We start from the raw sequence: 22,478 nt of genomic DNA, 5'->3' as shown, positions 1-22,478 counted from the left end.
TAACCTATCAACCAACCAATCCTAGTCAACCAACTAACCAATCAACCAACCAATCCAAGTCAACCAACTAACCAGTCAACCAACCAATCCAAGTCAACCAACTAACCAACCAACCAACCAATCCAAGTCAACCAACTAACCTATCAACCAACCAATCCTAGTCAACCAACTAACCAATCAACCAACCAATCCAAGTCAACCAACTAACCAGTCAACCAACCAATCCAAGTCAACCAATCAACCAACCAATCCAAGTCAACCAACTAACCTATCAACCAACCAATCCAAGTCAACCAACTAACCTATCAACCAACCAATCCAAGTCAACCAACTAACCAATCAACCAACCAATCCAAGTCAACCAACTAACCACTAACCAACCAACCAACCAATCCAAGTCAACCAACTAACCAACCAACCAACCAATCCAAGTCAACCAACTAACCTATCAACCAACCAATCCATGTCAACCAACTAACCAACCAACCAATCCTAGTCAACCAACTAACCAGTCAACCAACCAATCCAAGTCAACCAACTAACCTATCAACCAACCAATCCATGTCAACCAACTAACCAACCAACCAATCCTAGTCAACCAACTAACCAGTCAACCAACCAATCCAAGTCAACCAACTAACCAATCAACCAACCAATCCAAGTCAACCAACTAACCAGTCAACCAACCAATCCAAGTCAACCAATCAACCAACCAACCAACCAATCCTAGTCAACCAACTAACCTATCAACCAACCAATCCAAGTCAACCAACCAAAGCCAAAATGCAACAGGTGACCAATAAAACTTTACCTTAGATCTTATGTAACTTTTGGGAGAAAATCCAGCTTATAACGTTCAAAAACAAGTGGTTGCTTTATTGCCCAGGGAATGGAAAATATGATGTCATATCATAGAGTACTGTAAATGTGAAGAGCTGTGACGAGTATGAGAGATATAGATAAAATAGATACTTGTGCTGACTGTAGTGAAGTGGTCTCATGTGTGAGGGATCATGATATTAATACTCCAGCTGTCGGTCACACTCCTCTATATATAACAGTAGGCAGCATATGTCACGCAGCATGGATGCTTTCCATGTATATCATAGATTCAGCATTTTCTCAAAACATTATTTTAAAATAATAAATGTATTGTTGTGCTATAAATCTCTCTATGACATGTTTATCATTAAATTATACCACTTGAATGGCCCGACTATCATTAACAGAATTGTCAGTGTACTGAAGAGTAGTATGATAGCCAGAAAAATAAAACTAAAAGAAATACAACAGTAGAACTGTTATTTCAGCCTCTGAATAAAATCCCGACCAATGCTTTCATGTGTATCCAGACATCATTTACTAATGAACTCCAAAAGATGACTAAAACATCATAAATATTCCAATGATAAATGCCTTCATTGCCCTTTTCTTCCACCAAAGTTAACATGAACTAAGGGCCATAACTCTGTTAATACATAATTAAGCACAAAACATATAATAGGGGCAGACATCTCATCATATCCATGAGGTAATTGTGACAAAGTTTGAAAATTGAATCTGGCAGAGTATCTCTGACATTGTATAATGTATCATTATTGATGAGTCTTTGTCTAAAATGATGTTTAATTTGATAATTGTAGTTTGCATGATGTCGCTCAAAAAAAAATAAAAAAATTATGAGTGAATTACATAGCAATTGTAAGTTGATAAAATCCTTTATTTCTGTGAAATGTTTTAGCAGTAGCTCAATCTTCTTTTTTTTTTTTTGAAGCATGGAACCTATTCCAATATCACTGGAAATGAAATGGAAAATTGTGAATGATTCCCCATAATTGACAACAGGCAATACTAGCTGTTGCCTTTTACAGTCATCTGAAGATAATGTTGGTACATGTTGAATCCTTTATGACAGGCCTTATTCTCAGACATATCCTATCTGTAGCAACATCATAAATCAGCCAAATACAACTTGATTCAGTTATTTTGCTAGAGGATCGAGTTTCTGACTTTTATAGTTTTACTAGCCTCAGTATGTAATATTTTATTTCAGAAAAATAATACGCTCAACCATACAAAATTTGTGTCTGCAAGAGATGTCGCATCAATTCAACCATCCAATATATCTAGGGTTGATGGACTTAATAAAAAAACAGTTTCCTTTTTGTAGACTAACTGTCCACTCCTAGCCAAGGTAATGATAAATTCTGTACCATTTATAGTGTTAAAGAGACAGAAATCTGTACAACTTGTCTTTGAATGTGGCTAACATCAAAACAAGAAATTTGTGGATTGAAGGTTGGGACAAGTTTGCATGATTACAAAGCAGTTATCACGATTTCTAAAACTGTATCCCCAGTTAATACAAAAACCATCTTACCAATACACAGGACTCATCTTTATACCCGTTGTGAGGCAACTCCCAATGATATCATAAGGGCGTATTAGATAAGTTTTATGTGTAATACTGATACAGCAGTGTAGGAAACTTTTTCAATAACATTAACCACACATCTATCTCTCTAGTTTGGGTATTATTAAGGTTGTTTGATACACCCACAACAAAAAGAAAATGTAATTATATATAGAATACTTTTACTTACAGGAATCTGTATTTATACTTTGTGTACAAATCCTATTGCCATCTTAATCATATTTAAACTATTATTATTACATTGCAGATCTTAGTCACATTTATCGTTTCAAATCAATAACTGCTTCATTATATCCAGAAGCTATATTTATAATCATGCAGTGAATATTTTCTATAGGGTATTTCATGGGCTAGGTGATGGATTTTTCGATCTATTCAACATTTACCTGGAATATGGACATTAACCACATGATACAGCTATTTTCATCTACAAAGTACAATGCCCTAATAATACTGACACGATCAATGACTTGTGGAATATTAACAACGCTACACAAACACTGAGCATATTTTGATAACAAAATATTGACTTAAGAGATAATTGCTCCGAGGCAAAATAGCTGTGTACGTTATAGAATCCACAACAAGGTTTGTGACTTCAGGTATTGTGTTTATCGAATGTTTACATCATGTTCACACAAGCATAAAGACATATTTGTTGATCCAAGATTTAACTGATCTATTTCTCCTGATACATATATTATAGATGTTTTCCTTCGTTGCTTGTCTAGTATATATAGACAATTATCTGGTATCTGATCGTCTACAGTTCCCTTTCATACTGAAACGAACATATTAATTCCTGATCCTATATTATATGGTTAAATTTATACAGTACAAAAATCATTAACTATTAAATAAACTGCATACTTACACTCTCCATTTAACTATATTCCAAGTATTAAACAGGTCAAGGTTCAAAACAGAAATCCAAAATGTTTGAAAGATCCATCATTCTTTTCTATCTTAATTCATCAGTGACAATATGAATTTTAACACAAATCACATCCACTGTTAACAGATATGTTATATATTCAAATCACAATTGAAATCCTTAATCATATATCTATACATTGCAAATGTATAACAAATCACAGGCAATTTTCTCCTCAGACTCCTCAGGTTCGTATTCACTATAGGGAGACTACATTGTGAGTGGTTGTCTGGATCACCTAGACCAAACTGCCACACCATAGCTCAGACAGTGTTATTATACACACACCCTTTGTTCCCCTTATCATCTGACTGGGTGTCCCACTGACTCAGTTATAAAGGGTCAACCTTCTGCTCTCAACTCTTTCAAGACTCGGCCCCTAGTGGCCTAGTAGTGTACAGAATACCCACTACAGTATACAAAATTATCATTGCCCTTGTTGAACAGAATAATAATGGTTGGACAGTTGTGACATCTTACTTACTGTCGCGACCAAAACTGAGGACTTGACATCCTAACAACGTAATTTTATCTAAATCTGTTGTATCAGCAATGTGGATTATTCTTACTCTCACAGTTGAACTGATATTACTGTCCTAACTCCCAGTGTTCCCTAATAAATCAGGGTTAAGAACTTCTCTCTGGAGATCTCTGGGTATTACTCAGTGATTTTATCATCTGGACCCTAATAAGCTTTGTAGGCCAGTGACTGGCTCAAATGACATATGGTGACCAGGCATTATAACATTTATAACAAATTTAACACTTGTCTCGGAAGGTACACTAAGTGGATAGTTCAACTTAGGTACCTTAGAAAAAGGAGAATTTTGTGATCTTGACTAATGAGGAAAAAGAAGGGCATTTTGAGGTTTGGATAGATCACATTGGTTACCTTGGAAACATTGTGACATCTTGAGGTTTGAAAAGATGATCTTGATTACCTTGGAAACAACAAAATATTTTGTGGTTTGAATAGATCATCTTGATTAGCTTGGAAACTTTGGGATATCTTGAGGTTTGAATATATGATCTTGGTTACCGTGGAGACAATACAATATTCTGATGTTTGAAAAGATCATTTTGGTACCTTGGAAAAATGGGTATAATTTCTGTAAGATTATTGTTGCATGACAATTTGGTGGCATGTTTGGTGTGGAAGGAAATTTGAATAATCAGTGTGTGAACTAAACAGTGCATTTACTCAATTTGACATAGATTTTACACACATGCACTAGTATAGATTGTCTGACTGATCTGTATCATGGCTGTGTCACATAAAATAGAACTGTAAGATATATCTGCATACCATTAATTATCAGTCATAGCCATTTTTAATTGCAAGGAAAGAGATTAAGCAAGTGGTGTGAAGCTTCACGACAGGAAAAAGACATATTCATGTTAAACAGTTAAAACCTTAAGGGCATCAACAGCAACACTAAGTAAAATTAGAAAATAAAACAGAAACTAGAAAAGATTAAAACACATGACCAATTGAATATTGACAACACAGACTGCACTGGTACAATGACAATAGTATAATATTTATGAAGAAAAACAGCTAGAAATATGACTACACTAAGTTCTAGTCTAAACAGTTGTCTACATCAGAGACTGACTGATTGTGAATACACCTTGTTATTGTTCAGACAAGACTACACAGCCTGTGGCAAGAATGACCAATACTGTGATCAGTCCATTCATCAGTGACAAATGACCAAGGTCAACACTGTTATGTGTGGTTAGCTTGTTAATCATCTTATATGATTCTTCTGACTTTCAAAAATATCAAAGATTCTTGGTTTTTTTCTGTTAAATTTAATTCATTTTCTCTTAAAATTTTGATAATTTCATCCAAAACCTAATGTTTTGATTTTTTATCTTTTAAAAAAAGACAAAGCTTCACTTTTATACTGCTACACTGGTAAGCTGGTTAACACTCAAGCCTTACCTCATTCAAATAAAACCCTCTAATAGACCAAGCTCAACTTGAAACACCATACAGTATGGGTATGGAGCTCATGGTTAAGGTTGACAGGTTTTTAAACATTTCAAACACTTCAGGGCTAATTTTTCAAATCACAGGAATGTTTTCTGTTTTTACACAAGTATACATTTACCTAACACATGAATGAAGCAAAATAAAATCTCTACACACTCTGTGTTAAGTATTCTGTATAACTTCTGTATAAAACACATGTAAATATATCACATCAGAATGTTAATAGCTAAATCATTACCCAAACCTCTAAAATACAAACAGTCCATTTTTCATACATTATTCAATCTCCACTCAAAATATTAAACCACCAATTAACATTGTCAAAGATCAACCATCTGTTAAATGGTGGCAATTGGTTTTTAATATTCTATCTTTTCTTTCTCTTTCAGTCAACAGATGACACTAGTTGGTGCATGGAGAATTTTTAAGGACTGTGTTGGTTTGTTAACTACAATAATTATGAGTTTACACAGTGTGTTTGGTATACAACCAGTAATCTCAGGTTATCTTAATTATATACCAAGTCACCTCAATTTTAAATGGATAGGAATCCAAGATGTCATAGAAAATGAGGGCAGTCAATGACCTATAAACACCACTATAGGTCAATCTCTCTGTAAAGGTCAAATATAAGCATGCTATAATGTCTACCTTAGTTATTTAGCAATAAACTCATGCCTGGTCATTTCAATAAAAATGCGGACAAGTGTTTCAGTTTTGTCTCTGTCCTGTAATTTGAGTCACAGATGATTGATGTAAAGGACCAGTGCTCTCAAAGCAGGTAAACACTAGATGAATTGTACATTATAAAGTTCTAGATTAGTTACCTAAAATAGAACTATATTTACTTGTGCATAAATGTGATTTTGTTATGTGATTTCTCCATTTGGAAAATCAGAAATCTTGTTTTAATCATTAAAATTTATAATCAACAGGCCCATATCCAACATTTTGAATATGTTATCTTGTGTTGCATCTGTCAGTCGGTCTGTTCCAGATGGTATACAGTGTAACAGGTCTGTCGACTCTGTTGAAATTTTAAGTAATCATCAACACACGTCATGGATAAGAAAACTTGTAAAACAGAGCAATACACATCTTAATTTGGCCCAATCACCATACCATAATGCCTGTACTTATAACATGTGCAGGGAACCTATAGGAGGGAGATCCAGGGGCTTTGAAGTAGGATACCTGTAGACAACGAGGAGTTATAGAGAATTTGGTATGGAGCTGGCAAGTAAGCCAATTAAAGAGTATTTGCTGAGAGGGTAAAATAGGGGTGTCTGCTGGCAAGATGTAATTAAAGTCGAAGACGAGTAATTATATGGTCAAAAGGATTTTGAAAAGGGGAAAACTACTACAATGGAAATTTAGAATAGGAGAAGAATGTTATGATGCAGACCAAATGCTTCTCAAAATAATTTTGAATAGAAAATTGGTGTTTGATGTAGGGAAAATTATTTTCAAGGTGTCTCCATGTGGAAAGCAATATGGTAACTTGAAACAGGGAAGAAAGGTATTATTTTACATAATAAGTTATAGAGAAAGACTTCGTTAATGAGGTAAATGTTCACCATTGAAAACATTGTTTATTGCTGAATAAGGGGAAAGGTGTTTGCAGAGCAGCAGGTGAGATGTAATAATGAACAGAAGATAAACAGATTACTAAAAGATTCAATGATGGTTTGAGTATATAGGGATATTAATGTAAAAGGTTAGCCCAGGGACAGATTCAAGACATTTTAAAGAGATGAGATTTCCAGGGAGGGGAAACATACATTTGATGAGGAGGAAGTACGGGCAATAAAAAACAGGAAGTAAGTCAAGATGTGTGTCATTTCACCAACAGAGAACAGCAGCAGCAACAGCAGAAATTCCATTGCAGCCTCTTCATCCTCAAGCAGGAAAGATAATGATGCATATACATACAAATGATTCCAAAGACGGTTTCTATGTTTAAAGTCTGTCAGCAACAACTGTTGGGGAAAGATGAGCAGAGATACTTAAACTGGAACCTCTACAGAATATACATAAAGTGTCCAGAATTCAGACTTTAGTCTCTAAAGAGGTTTATCAGTATCACAAAATGGCCAACCTAACAGCAGTTCAATTCCTTCCAGAAAATTTACATTTAAAATCACATCAACTCTGAATTTTTGATCCAGTAGATATATTTGATCTATATGTTTCCGTGATATATTTGATTTCGTTTTTGTGCGAGATCTATACAATACAATCTATCAAGCAGGTGACATTAACGACGATTTTACATTTGTAGATATCATCAGTTATAACTAATGGAAGTTTGATTTCATTGTATGTTTACCACATACACTAGTATATAAAGATGACCCCTGGTTCCCCTCAGTACCAGTACTGAATATTAACTCTAGAAGAGATGGATAGAGCTGACATACTTTCCTACAAACATTCTGACCCACTAATCCAACATCAAAACATCCTGAATGAAAAGCTGTAGGGTTTTTGTGTAAATGATTTAGTAACTGGAGAAGGGTTTTGTTACAGCACCTCATCACGGGAACACACTTTTGATAAGAACTTTATCCAACACTAGGTCAGGGGCAGAGAGATGGACTGCCTGTTAACAGCATTTATGGAATGTTGGATTGCAGAGATAACCTGAATCAGTTTTGGTATATTTACACTAATTGTGAAGTATTTTGTTTCTCCCATCTATATGTACTTTCCTCCAGTATGACCATCTGTCCTACAGAATGTAATTCACCATTTCCTCAATAACCACCAATTAAAGGAAGTGTAATGGTGGCTGCAGATGGATCCTAACTACATCATGGGATACTGATAACAGGATAAATGTGATGATCCTGGTTGTTAAAATGACAACCTGCCCTTTTTTATGTGAAAATAGCAAATGTCACTCGTCAATAGTTTAGGCACAGATGTAATACGAGATTGAGTTTCACCAAAATATCAAAACACAATAATCTAAATTGGTCAAATATCTGTTATTACACCCTAGATCTCTGAATCAGAGCTCCTTAGAATGTTTTTCTTCCATTATCCACATTATGATATAGGGAGCATAGTCAATGTATCTCTTTACACAGTCTGTTTTATTAGCATTATAATATGGAGAGTACAGTCTAAATAGTATATCTCTACACCGGCTGTTTTATCAGCATTATAATATGGAGAGTACAGTCTAAATAGTATATCTCTACACAGTCTGTTTTATCAGCATTATAATATGGAGAGTACAGTCAAAATAGTATATCTCTACACAGTCTGTTTTATCAGCATTATAATATGGAGAGTCTAGTCTACATAGTATATCTCTACACAGGCTTTTGTAAGAAACAAAGGAAGAAAATTTGGACAGGCTATTCACCATTTTTCCTAACAGTATGCAAAGAATTTTGTGAGATTGTGTAGTGTTCTAATGTATGACTGGTCAGTGCTGACTTTGGTATGTCCATCCTGACAGAACAAAAGCAGATAATAGAATCATTCACCACCCTCAAGAAAGGTTAGTCCATCTGTATCGTATTTACCACCCTTGGAAACCAGTTTTCCTTCTGTATCAATTACAATGCAATTAACCTCTAAAGTTTCACCACAAAAATATTTACTAATTATAGAAACAAGTTTTGAATGAATAATATTCTTTTTAAAAGAAACGTAAATTATCGTAACAATGCGTTTTTGAACAAAGGTAAACAAGTTCACATGGCATTACAGAGAGGCATTATATGCTTGTGCTGAAATGAGTGCAGGTATATCCATGTACCTATCACAAAGAAAGGCCAATAACAGCATCAATATAACAAAGCCACTATTGCTTCAGCCAGCATAGCTGTACCTCTACCCATCTGTCATGTGTAAACATGCGTATATGTCAATCATCGAACTTGTCCGTGTTTACGTTACATTCTTTACCTCGCAGACATGTGCAGCATAGGGCCCTGTAATTATCTGACACTCACACCAAGTGCCCCAACTATACTGCTTTTAAATAGACCAAAAAACAGCAATTAAGATATTTAGTTACACCAGAGTATACTTTGCAACAGTTGTACCAGTGGTATGTTAAAACTGACATCAGAATTTCAGAAAAGGTAAATTTAGTTTTCTAGCATGCTTTCTAGAGCCTTCATCCTGTTGCAGTTTCTTTTTTTGAAAAAAAAAGACTAGAACTAAAAATTTTAACTCAAATTCTGATTTTATAACAAAAGTAATTGTTTTAATGTAGCATCTAAATGCCACTCTCCACATCTTTCAATAATTGTTTGTCTTTGTTTCCACCTCTTCTTTCATTTTCAAAAAGTTTAATTTCCACCCCAAAATGAATCTGGATGTACCATGTACTTCAAACTTTTTTTTCTGTACCATAAACATGAACTACATATTGGTGTTGATTTGTGATAAAAAAGAAAAACAGCTCATCAGAGACTAGAAAAATTTGATCGTGTGTAAAGATTTCAGACTTGTGAGGACAGATTTTCATTTGACAGTTGTTTCAACCATCAACACCAGGATTCTTTTTTCATCAACGCAGTTGTTCTTTATACCATACCAGCTCTCGCATAGCCTCTCCAGCTGAAAATAGCTCTGATGTACAATAACTAGCTCTAAACATAGCACCAGCACAAAGAAAACAAAACTTGTATACATTATATATAGATACAGATAATTTTGCACTCAGCGAAACCACTTGAATTTCAAACTTGCATAACAAAGTCTTCACTCCAAGAGAATTTTGGATATGAAAAGAAGGAACCTTATAAAAAGATAATACTTTGGATTGTGTTAAGAAAACGTAAGCATTCCAAACTTACAAACATCAACCAGATATGTACGTATATAGATAATCTTGCTGCTTTTTAGTGTGCAGAATCTAATGACTATTTCACAGTGAAGATTGGTGAGTCATCCACCTAACATAAGAATCCAATTAGTTTATTGAAACAGATAATTTCAGAGCTTCATGCACTGCTACAAGTTCTTTGGGCCAGAACTCAAACGGTAAAAGATAAGACATTAAAAACCAGAAAAAATTGGTACAAAAAATCATGCTCTTCTGACTTTGATTTGTTCTAACATTTTGGCATCATCTGCGGTATCTCTGATAAGACATTAAGATATATTTTTTTAAAAAAGTTATCATTTTAAACAATGTCTTAATTAATCAATACTCAGTTGCTTTTTTACTTAACATTATCTGTAAATCTTTTCTGACCATACTTGAAACATATCCTGATTTTTCATCTACATGTCTGAAGGTGCTATGAACATTCTGTACCTAGTGCCTGATGCATCATCAATGAAAACAATGTCTTCTATTTATAGTACAAAGAAAAATGTGTAATTAATTTCTTTATGAATCTGTATGCAACTTGTATATCAGCTGTGATAAAAATGGTGTGGGGAATTTTACGTGCAACAGCACTCAACAACCTGAAAAATGGAATACCTGGAGTATCACAGCAAGGTTTACAATACTTTCAATCTATTTATGTGACTATTAATCAACAGCTGTTGAGGACTTACAACCAATCTTGTTGATAATGTGCATGTAACAACAAAAAAAAACCAGCAACAAAAATACTCATCCTACAGTAAGTTCAGCAGCAACAAAATCAAAGGGTGGGCTTATCATTGGGCCAAAGGGGTCAAAATATCACTTCTTACTCAAAATCAGAGGGTGGGCTTATCATAGGGCTTGAGGGGTCAACATATCACTTCTTATTCAAAATCAGAGGGTGGGCCTATCACAGGACATCAGGGGGCCAACACATCGCTTCTTACCCAAAATCTGACAAAGACAAGAGAATAACATTGGTTAACATATAAGTTCTTGTTCCAAATCAAGCGAATCTGAAATAACTTAATAGCATTGTTTTGTTAACTTATTAAACATTAACATGGATTTGTTTATTTGTCAGATATGATTAGGGTACTGTTCAAATTTTTATTAAACTGTCCAACTTCCGACTCTTCACAGAAGTTTTCTTACTATCAGCATCTTTTTAACTTTGAATGAGGCACATACATGCAAATGCTAACACACATGAAGTAAATACTTGTGTGTATGCAAAATCTTTATTTAAAAGGATAGAGTTAAAAAGAAATTATTGAAGTTTTGAATACTAGAACCAACTACTGCTAGCTGCAGGGCTATACATTACTGATATTGGTCAAAACAGATCCCTGAATGGGTCATCTGTCAGCTTACCAAAGACTTCCCACTGTGAGGGCGTGTGCCTGCCATGTTCCTTGAACCTGTATAAGGCAGTATGTCAGACTTTTTTGTTCCTTCATTACAACAAATGATGAATCTAGTGGTCTTATCTTCGTCCTAGATTATCTTGGCGACAGAAGTATCCAGCAGATGTTTTTGCCACAGGAGTCAATCCATAAGTTTTTCTGTGTTTTTCTTTCATTCACAAACATTTCTGTGTTAGGTGCCTAAGGGCAGAATGTGCTGCCTTTGTATGTATGCTTTGATGTGGCTTCATGTAAAAAGTTTACATCTTGAAACATTATACATCTTGTCGAACTTGTATGACTTTATATAACATGTGAGTGTACCTACTCAATTAGACAAAAACTAAAATTATGTTAATTAACACTTAAGTGATGCATAGAAATTCTAATGAAAAATAGTTTGTATGGTTTCATGACCTAATTGCACCGAAACTACATTTAGTTTCAAATACTGGATTGTCAAAATTTAGGTTTTATCATCAGGAAATAGAACTATCATGAAATACTCAAAATCTGAAATGGATTAAAGTTGGTAAAGTAGAAAGGACAATGAACAAATGAATGAAGCATTAAGTTGTACCAACACGTGTCTGAATAATATCAACGTTGATAAAAGGCTGAACATCTGCAAGTGACAGAAAGAGGGCCATTCGCACACATACAAAATATACAAATGATAAGACTTTGCGGAAAAGTCATTCCTGTTTGTTAGTATGAAATAGCATTGATTTCATCTAAGGACTTGACTAGAGCAACTGGTGCCCTCTATTGTTTCTTCAAAGGGTTGGGATAGCTCTGTTAGTACGGCATTACACTCTGCAACCTCAGGTGTGGATGGTTCAATCCCTGCTTAGAGTGGTTAGTGTTTCTCAGGAAGTCAAGATCCAGTGCTGTCATAGTTGTACATGTGTCCTCAGGCAATATCTATTACCCCAATTGCTTTGGAAAACATGTGGTGATCAAGATTTCCACATCTGATCATTCAGTGAGTAATCAACCACTCCAAGGAGATCCCATCTAAAACTGATCAGCTTTCATTCATCAGTACAGACTGTTCTACTGGACAATTTTTTCAGCTTGTTTTTTTCACATTCAAGGTGGTCGTTATCATACAGACAATCAGCATTCCCATTTACAGCCTGCAAACAATTTCTTACCCAAAATTTTATCTAGTACCCTTATTTCAAGATTCTATAACTGGGTACAAAAACATATGAAGTATTATCCCCCTAAAAAATAATTTAAACTACTTTGAGAACCTTGCAAATACAGCCTAACTAATCAACAAGTTTTGAGGTCACATTTTTATTTTCAACATTCTTCTTTGCTGATAGAAATCAGTGAAAACACAATACCACTTTCTTAAGATGACTGTAAAGAGTAGGTTAGAGCTTCACTAATCAGGATTACAGGCATTCCTACACCACCTAAAGGTCCTTTAGATAACATACCGAGATGACAGTGAATATTCTCCCCAGGTAAATATAACACCACCACTTTATGTGTGTTAGTGTGTTACACATTTTCAAGTCTACAGGGATTTGATCATGGACTAATCATCTTCACACCTGTAATTAATGAAAATCAATTACCTGCTAATACCAGACTTGTTAGTGCCCCATTATGAGCATCACCCTCCTGCTGATCCACAATTAGTCGCCCTATTAGTCATATATGGGTTCTACAGTGAGGAAATTGATGAGAGAAGACAAGCCATCCTGCTTTCACACCTTCAAACATCCCTAAGTTCTCCTAAAGGGACTCCAAAGCCAACCACAGTAACTCTGACGTAAAACTGCTTTTGTACCATAGACTAATTCAAGCTTCAATGCAACTGTGACTGACCATTGAAACATCCTAATGACCCCATTTCAAAGCACTCATTAGACCTAATGGATTGGTTTTCACAGTTATTGTCACAATGGCACATTATCAGCTCCAACCCACCATGTGAACATTTTACAGACAAGGAACTTCTGAATTTTTAAGGATATCAACTTAACTACAAAAATAATCAACAACTTGAAGCTAAAACCTAATATTTATTGCAGAATATCACATATCAAACTACATCAATGTTGTTTACTCTTTACGTACCTTATATGAGAACAAACCTGAGGATTTGGAGAGAACCCATGTATTCAGTCTGGTGATCTTAGCAATTAATCCAAGAAGGCATCAGATCATATGACCATGTACCTCTTAATGTAATGCAAGTGTATTAACTCATCAGTGCCATCCAGCATTCTCACATACATTTCAGTTTTGGTAAATTATTTTAGTGTTCCTTATACTAATGATGATTACACTGATCTTAACAAATATACCAATTTAGGAATATTAACAATACAGATCTCTAAGACCATCTACCCAATTTCTAAAAATAGGTCTGTATATTACAGGTAAATATGGTAGAGTTGTAATAGGAGCAGGTTGGTATGGCTTGTATATAGTGTTAAGTACGGTCTCTGTCATTCAGCTGATGGAGCATGCTTCTTTGGATCATTTGGTAGAGCTGGTCGATTATCACACCAGAGACCAGGGTTCGATTCCTGGTCAGGCATTCGACAGGAACGTTTATTTTCACCGTTCCTTCACACAGATATGTACCTCCTTGAATCTAACTGTCTGTAAATGCAGCTGTCTGTTGGTGGAATGAATGCATTGCTGGGTCATCAGTAAAGGTACTGTTGATTTAAAGAATTAGCAGGGGGCTGAAACCTTCCAAAATATACATTTTTTATCTCTGTATATATTTCATAGTAGAGACAAGCCCAGACAACTTTGAGATAACCAACAGGTTTCCAACAGAAATTGAAGGAATCATCACGATGTTACCAGCTCACCAGGTTAGTGTGGAACTGGGGCTTACATACATTGTACATATACATAGATTTATTTTCTTCTTTCTTTTTGTGAAAGATCAATCACCTCTGAGAGATGTTCTTTGAATCCTGTCCATTCACAAGTGCTTACAGAGGATTTAACAGCATTTCTTTGGGATAAAATGATAAAACTCAAAGATTAATGATAGATTTAAAACAGAAACTATTACCGTATTTATTCTGCAATAAGTCTACGCCCACTAATAAGCTCACCAATACATCTTGCTGTTTTAGCTGAATAAGTGTTATTTCAGTGTCTTTTATTTGCCTATTTTTAGTCATAGATAGTGTGCTGGCCCCCTGGTCTCAATGGAGTTGAAGCAAGATCTCATAAGTTAGATAGATCTCTGATAGTAAGGTTTAATAATTATGAAATATACTGATACATAGTTCTGTTTCCAATGTCCTTCAGCAAAATTTAACAAACTGGACAAAGTCTGTTGCAGTTAGCAAGGTGTGTAATTTTTGTGTTCTTACTGGTATGAAGAATTACACTGTTGATTTGACCTACTTTTATACCTATATATACTTGTTATTCTTGCAGGTAAACATACCCCAATTTATACTAAATGTCAAACAGTCTGATTTACACTGCTACCCTGGCAGAAAGTGAACCTCCAAAATCTTTTGTTCTGACATACAATTTACTTTTTCTGGGGCTGTCTCCAATATTTACCCTACAGACAAGGTCACCTGCACAGGTAAAACTCTACAGGTATATATTATCTACCTGTCAAGACATAACCTGCAGCTCACCTTGTCAGACAGCAAAAGTTTATCTAAACCAGCCTAATGTCATATGCACTTGAATTTAATGGATTTCAACAGACAGTATTTCAGATTACTTTAACTCCAGAAAAATGTTAAAATGGTATTCAAGGTTATGCAAATACAGAAGTACCTATTGCGGACAATTATATCAGCACAGAAGTCATACAGAACCTATGAGACCAAGAATGTGTATCCATAAATAGTCCTTTCCATAAATGACCATTAGCTGTTGATAGTGGACATCAAATGATACCAAACTAAAGCTTAAAGGAGTCTTTCCAGATTGATATCTATATTTCTGTCATATGATTTGCCTTTGTTTGGTTGATAATGCTTAGAACAATAGGGGTCATTTAGAGTCAAGGTTGCTATGTAGTAGTAGCTATACACCTTGCATGCTGGAAGCTCTGTCAGATGCTTTTCTGAACAAATGGGGTAAAATGTCTTACAACCATGACACAACCATAGCAGCAGAGGAGTCTGTAATTTCATCGTTCATAAGAACATCACAAACCACCTGGAGAGGGACTGAACTTCACATCTCAAATTTTCAACTGAGGTTGCTGAAGTCTGATCTCTACTGACTGAGGTACTGTGGCCCTCATGCCTAGTCCACTTGACAAATTAAGATACCTGTGTCATTAAGACACATGGATGTTAAAACAATTGTATGAATCTAACATATCTAATTAGTTGATGAAAGCTACTTTAATTTTGTATGTGAATGAGCTTTATTGTATTTCATCAGTCCATAAAAGTGATAAGGTAAGATTGCCATTGGATAACAGAAGGAATTTCCTTATTCTAAATGGTTGGTTAAAATTTTGTTTTTAATATGTCTATTTTATAATCATCAGACCAATCAATCTTATTTGCATATTATCAAACCCATTAATTCAGCATCAAAATACATGTATTCAAATATCATTTTGAGCCACATAACATTACTGACATTTTAAGTAAGCCATCACAATGATATATATTTAGTTCTGCTCCTAGCCTCAGTTGCAACGTCCTCCATATTAAATACACAACATTAAATTTCTCAAATTTCTTATTTTTTTACCCACACAAAGTGAATAAACAAGGAATATGATATGCAAGTCATGAAATGAATTATTAGTTTCCTCATAAATGCATAGCAATAAATATTCTACTATGCATAACAAATTAACAAAAATTTGAAAGTAAATATCAGCATGACCACCAGACTTTCTTTCATGCATCAACCTTACAAAAAAAGCGTTCCTGTCAGTATTCTGAAAGAGTTTCTAGCCACTTAACAACAAGAAGACTCACTATGATGCATTAACAATATGTCCGCCCACATATCTATTGCAGATCTACAAGTTATGAAAACAAATGTCACACCATTGTCTGGTAATAACCCTGTCTTCCTATTTCCTATCATATTTTTAATGTGCAAGCTATTTATGCATACAGAAGGTTAAATAGGATATAGTTTGATTCAGAGAAAGGGGAGGTAACTGAAAGCCAGTTCACAATCCAAATTACTGAGATTACTTAAGATTCTGTTCACCATGACAACAGAGGTTCATTTTGATCCCAAGTCAGTTATTGGTATGGTAATGTCACCTGTCTTCAGACATTACTAACATATGGGTCAACAAGAGGGTTTATGGAGTGATAGTTGGCAAAACAGGCTTCATAATCGTTAAATAAAATTCACTTTTTAATTTTTTTTTTTATTAAGATTGGAATGAATCCTGTGTGTACCAATATGCATAAGATTTACAAACCATCATTGACCTTTTGGGCACATATGCACACATAAATAACATCACAAGACTGCACCAATCCTCTATTTATGAATTCAATATGTAAATCACGATAAAACAAAAAAAAAAACCCACACCGTTATGTCATAAGATATATCAGTTCTAGTAGATGTTGGTCTGATACAGGTGCCTTTGAGTTACAAACACAACCACCTTAAAACAACCCTATAATCACTGACAGCTAATAAAATGCCAGCCTACATTCCGTACTGGCGTGTTCCAGTTCAATGACTGCCCAGCCGAATGATATGCATCAGCAAGTGTAATCATGAGGTTGTCTGCTCTGCCTCTTCTTGTGTAGCCAACCATAGCAACATGTAGTTGTCCTTCTTGACCTCAAAATATATCTGTCAACTTTGAAAAATATTACATTTGTTCTTTAAATTATCCACTTTAATCCCGCTTTATTCAGTGGTTTTACAGAAACTTTTAACAAATACTTTTCGAAAATATGTCTGGTTAAAAAGAAAAAAACAAAAAATTGAAATGATGGCAGGATTAGTATCAGGATATAATACAGGAGAATTTAACAACAATTTTTGTAGACTTAAAACTTCAGAAATAGATGATAATATACGACAGTCTCAACAAACTCTTAACAAATTCAGGTCGGCATGTATGTTACTGCATGTCAAGATAAGCTTCAGGTCTTCTGCAGGTTTTTTATCATTTAATCCTGTATCATGCCAACGAAACAAAACATTCCTGACATTGACAACATTTTCCAAATTACACTGTGTAAGCATTTTCTAGTTTGAATAAATCAAAGGCATATGTGATTTTTAAATATTGATTGAAAAATTATCATTTTTTTATTTGAATATTGTTAGGTATTTTGGTTTCATTTTAAAGATACCTATACTGAAATGATCAACACACAACTTTTTTTCTTTTTTACTTTTATGAAAAAAGACAAGTGCAATTAATCACCAGACCATTAATGAATATCCATGTCATTAATTCTAAACCTATTGTTTGATTTCTTTTTTTCTATAAATCATCTAATTTTTGTCAACAATTTTCATCAAGACAGCTTATTAAAATAAATGATATTTGAATACAAGTTTTCTTGCCTTTTACTCTACAGAATGCATTATTGTACCCACCAGTAGTATAGTTTGTTAACAGGTACAGCTATCTCTAGTGTAAACACCTGAATCACCGCATGACACACACATAATGCATAATTAAGGAGGTATCAAGAGTCCTTGTCTGTTACCCAAGGTATTTCTGTTCTGTTACCAAAGGTATTTCTGTTCTAAGTCCCCAGGGGTCTAAGTATGTGTTACAATAACCTACAACATGACAGATCTGGCAAGTCAGCCACAGCCAGGGGAAATATGCTATCTCACCTGGGCAGCATTAGCGCAAAGGTGTCCCTTATGGGACCTTGAAAAATCAATGTCAAGGTTAAAATGGCCATTTGTAATCTGCAGTGTAATTACTAAATATTCAAATGACCCTTTGTTATCTATCTGATCATCACACAGATAACCCAGGAAATCCACTAGATTGATTCCAATTATCAACAAAAGTAATTTCTTTCAGGAAAAATATCAAGAAAATGTAATCATACAGGTATACCTATTCTACGTTATAGAATGGTCAAGTTAGTTATTGATCTAGGAACCACTGACTGTCCAGGTGTGTTTGACAGACCAATATAACCACAGGTACAAATTACTTAGCCTGCATTCAGGTAGGCCACCACCAAACAAATACATTGATCATCATACCAGCGTGTAAGTCTTGTCAGTATTACACTACCCAGGCTACTCATGAGAATTGTAAACACAGTTAATAAATCACCTAATCTCCATGTATTTATTCCTTTTACCAAAACTTGAAATATGAGGACAACATCTTCTGCACATTTTGAAAAAATAAATATTGATGTTTTTTATTTCTTGGTCAAGCTGGTAAATTAAAAGCATGTAAGAGACATGTGGTGTTTGCATGAACCTTTGATGTAAACACCTTCAGTTCTCAAGGGTCAGGTGACGTAAAACGCCCTAAGAATTTAGGGTTATGTCAATAAACAAAGGTATTAAGAAAACCACCAACAGTTCGTCTAGAAACAGGAACTTTGTTTTATAACTGTGGATATCAAAATGAAACTAAACATAGCTAGATAAACACAACTCTAAGTCACAGTATGGTGCATGTATATACCTGGTTGGAACAGGTACAACAACTGATCTGACAGTCTCCACCCACTGATCCTTGAACTCCTGTTCACATATTTAGGAAGATAAACAATGACTTTATCATATTATCCATCAGTTACCATACCATACTGGTCTAACAGGATCAATTTTCAACAGAATTTTTCTACTTCTGATGTTTGATAAAAAAAAAGAAAAAAGTAATTGTACATAACTGCATGCGATGCAAGCAGGTGTAAGTCACATATGCATGTACATTCAATCTCCCATGTTGTTGGTGTAATTACTGGAAGGATACTTCACTCTTTTTTGTTAGATATGATATATAGTAATAACAGCTGCGTAAATGGGCTAAAGCATGCAGGGAAAGTAAACAATCCAAACGGAAATTAACGACATATTTACCTGGCAACGAAGTCCTTATGTTACATAAACTATTCTTCTACATTTTTATATCATTGTATCTACAATTAAATTATTTATTTAAAAAATCTAAGACACAATTTGCATACCTATCACAACATTCATCTGTCTTTACTTTGATCTGTTTGATATGCAACTATATAAGTTTATACTGTATTTCATTCTATTGGGCAAACCAATCACATTGGGTCACGTAATCAGTGTCTACAGAATGGACCCAAACACCTTACCTTGGCTTATACCCCTGGTGACCCATTAAATTCATGCTGGCCTTAAGTGCTTAAGGTGTATATAACAGACACAATCTGATTATGGCAGATTATTTATTCATAATCCTAAGATAGCATTGTTTCTCCATTATTTGCTTGTATTCCAATCACCACCATTACCAGACATGTATGAAAATCTGACAGGGCACAGTGTAGTGGATATTCTTCAAGCCTCTTATATACTGAGCTTGGCTGGCCTTTGGTAAAGTGTATTAATAAGGATAATGTATTGGTAAAACTTAAGATAAGAAACCTTAATACACCTTGATCTGCAGTAAGGCATTGACCACCAACAATGAACAGTATACCTACTTAACCTCATGATTTCAGCCACCTTATAAAACAAGGATAGGCAGCCTAATATAAACTTGACCATCCCTCAGCCACATGCTACACAACCAGGACAAATTTTACATACCTAGACATTAGAGTAATTAAATCAGCTAGGTCCTATATTACAGTTACCTGAAGGCTACCAACTGCAATATTTAGAGTTATGAAGAGACAAATTCCATTTTTTTAATTGTCTTTTATCATAATTTCTATTCTATCTCTTAAAAAAGATGACAAAATAACTTATACTATGAAAGGTTTTCCTCACCCTGGAGTTACTTCCCTTGGAAAAAAATTAAAATTCTAAATTATCAACCATTTCTGTTTGTTTAATTAACTAACATTCGTAAAGCAATTATTGTCATACTTGCATGTTCTGATAATCATGGCTGAACAAACTTTACAAATAATGAGTAAAATGGTAAAATCTCTCCCTCCACCAACTCTCTAAAAGAAAGTGTGAATGATATAAAATCCTATGACTAAGGAAACACAGAAAGCCTTTTTTCCTTTTCTGTGATGTATAGAACCCACCTGTAAAAGTGTCTGTGTCTGGTTACTTTTGCCCATCTTACATCTCACCATCCCTGTTCAATTCGACAGGGCACCTGTGACCATCAAAGTGGCAACCCTTTGGATGTTATTCTTGAGGTGGGATCATCCGTCCTGACACGATAAGGCTAGCAACCAACTGTTCTGGTATTTCTTCTTTTTTATAAGATGTGGATAAGAAAACTGCACTGGTGTATATCTAGACTTCTGAACTTCTTCAGGTTCTTGCATATAAATATGAGCAACTTGTCTTCAACAAGTTTGTATATCCAAGTCTATAACCTGTATATATGTACTCATATTCTACACAAGCTTCCTGAGATACTGTGGGGATGATTTTGTATAAAGGCCAGAGCCTAACGACATATATATAAAAAGTACATGCACATTGTGCGCCAAAAATATGACAATGATATCGTTAGAATGTGATACTGTATTGCAGTCAAGTGTGGATGTAAATATAGAAAGTACTTGTCTGGTACATGTGGTTGATTTCCTCAGTACACACCACATAAAGTCCCTTTACAATCTCCTTGTGGTAAGGTCTGGGAGTTCACATTCCTTACTATTATAAGTTTATAATACAAATGTATTAGAATACGCACGCTGACCAGATCTTGAATGAAGACCTGAACGAAGACGGTTTGTGATCCCACATCTGTGGAGTATTATTCGCCTACACAGTGTTGAGTGTTCGAGAGCTATTAAAAGCCTGAATGAATCTACTGTCCATCCTCGTATTCCAGACATCTAATCCCCGAAAAAATGATGAATGATTTAATTCACATGATTGTACACCTGGTGTGAGATACTTCACTCTACAGATCAGGATAGTTATCCTTACCCTATAAATCTTCTATAAACATTGATGTCACGTCAACTGACAGAAAAGGTTGGCTATGTATATCTCTCAAAAGCATGGAAGCCGTATACTAGCAAAATATATGTTGACGTTACCTATTTATATTTTTCAAATATGTAAACAAATTACAGTACTATAAATCTGAGCAGTGAATGTTTTTTGACCCAGTTCAGACATGTTTTGGGTTGGTATTTTTCTTCTATTTTATACAACAAAACAGGGTCAAATCTGATGGCTGCACACCTTAAAGTCCTGGTCTCTTCAAAGTCTGAAGTCATCCACAAAGACATAATCTTTACAGTCATACCACCAGAAATTGTCAGGTCACCCGTTAGACATGTAAACAATGACTGGATTGTCAAGTAAAAAAAAACTTGTTTATGAAATAATTTTTGATATTGTAATGGTGTGTGTGTATGAGTACTCATATATTGTGTCTCTTGCGTGACAATATTCCTTCATCAGATACATTGTCACAATCCTCAATGTCAGGGCATTGAGATGTCTAATCTTTTGTCTCCCACCAGTAAAATATATTTGCACCTGGGTGACATTTAGTTCTGGTACATTTTCACATATCCTTTTTGCATCTACCTTTGTTTTTTGGTTTAAAAGTGAAACAGTAATTGTTTTAATAACTAAATTTTGTAATTGATTAAATGGAAAAAACAACATACAGTTGTCTTTCTCTACATGAAATATCAAAAGTAATGTGTCAGCCATTCAGATGCTGTTTTCCTTGTAACTACACGAACAGGTACCTAAATTAAGGCCTTCAACCCGACATGTATTTAGTACTTAGT

At 34.7% G+C, this 22,478-nt stretch overlaps 1 protein-coding gene across 3 annotated transcripts in view; it reads right to left on the bottom strand.

Annotated features, from left to right (window-relative positions):
- Positions 1 to 22,478, bottom strand: part of LOC132556589 (breast cancer anti-estrogen resistance protein 1-like) — a 65,141-nt gene that overhangs the window by 33,282 nt on the left and 9,381 nt on the right. Inside the window, exon 1 of one of the 3 annotated variants that reach the window (XM_060221007.1) lies at positions 20,796 to 21,080. The exons of 1 other annotated variant lie outside the window; for it this stretch is intronic. In XM_060221007.1, coding sequence (XP_060076990.1) covers positions 20,796 to 20,846 — 51 coding nt within the window. In that variant the 5' untranslated portion in view covers positions 20,847 to 21,080. Of the gene's footprint in view, positions 1 to 3,308; positions 3,376 to 20,795; positions 21,081 to 22,478 lie in introns of those variants that run through there. One more of the 3 variants, XM_060221009.1, reaches the window with a different exon arrangement.

This window comes from Ylistrum balloti, unplaced genomic scaffold (genome assembly GCF_031769215.1).
Source record: "Ylistrum balloti isolate Yb309-2 unplaced genomic scaffold, AGI_CSIRO_Ybal_v1 Utg370580, whole genome shotgun sequence".
NCBI classification, from domain to species: domain Eukaryota; kingdom Metazoa; phylum Mollusca; class Bivalvia; order Pectinida; family Pectinidae; genus Ylistrum; species Ylistrum balloti.
Note: the sequence above shows the minus strand (reverse complement) of the source record. Positions and strands in the feature narration are given on the sequence as shown.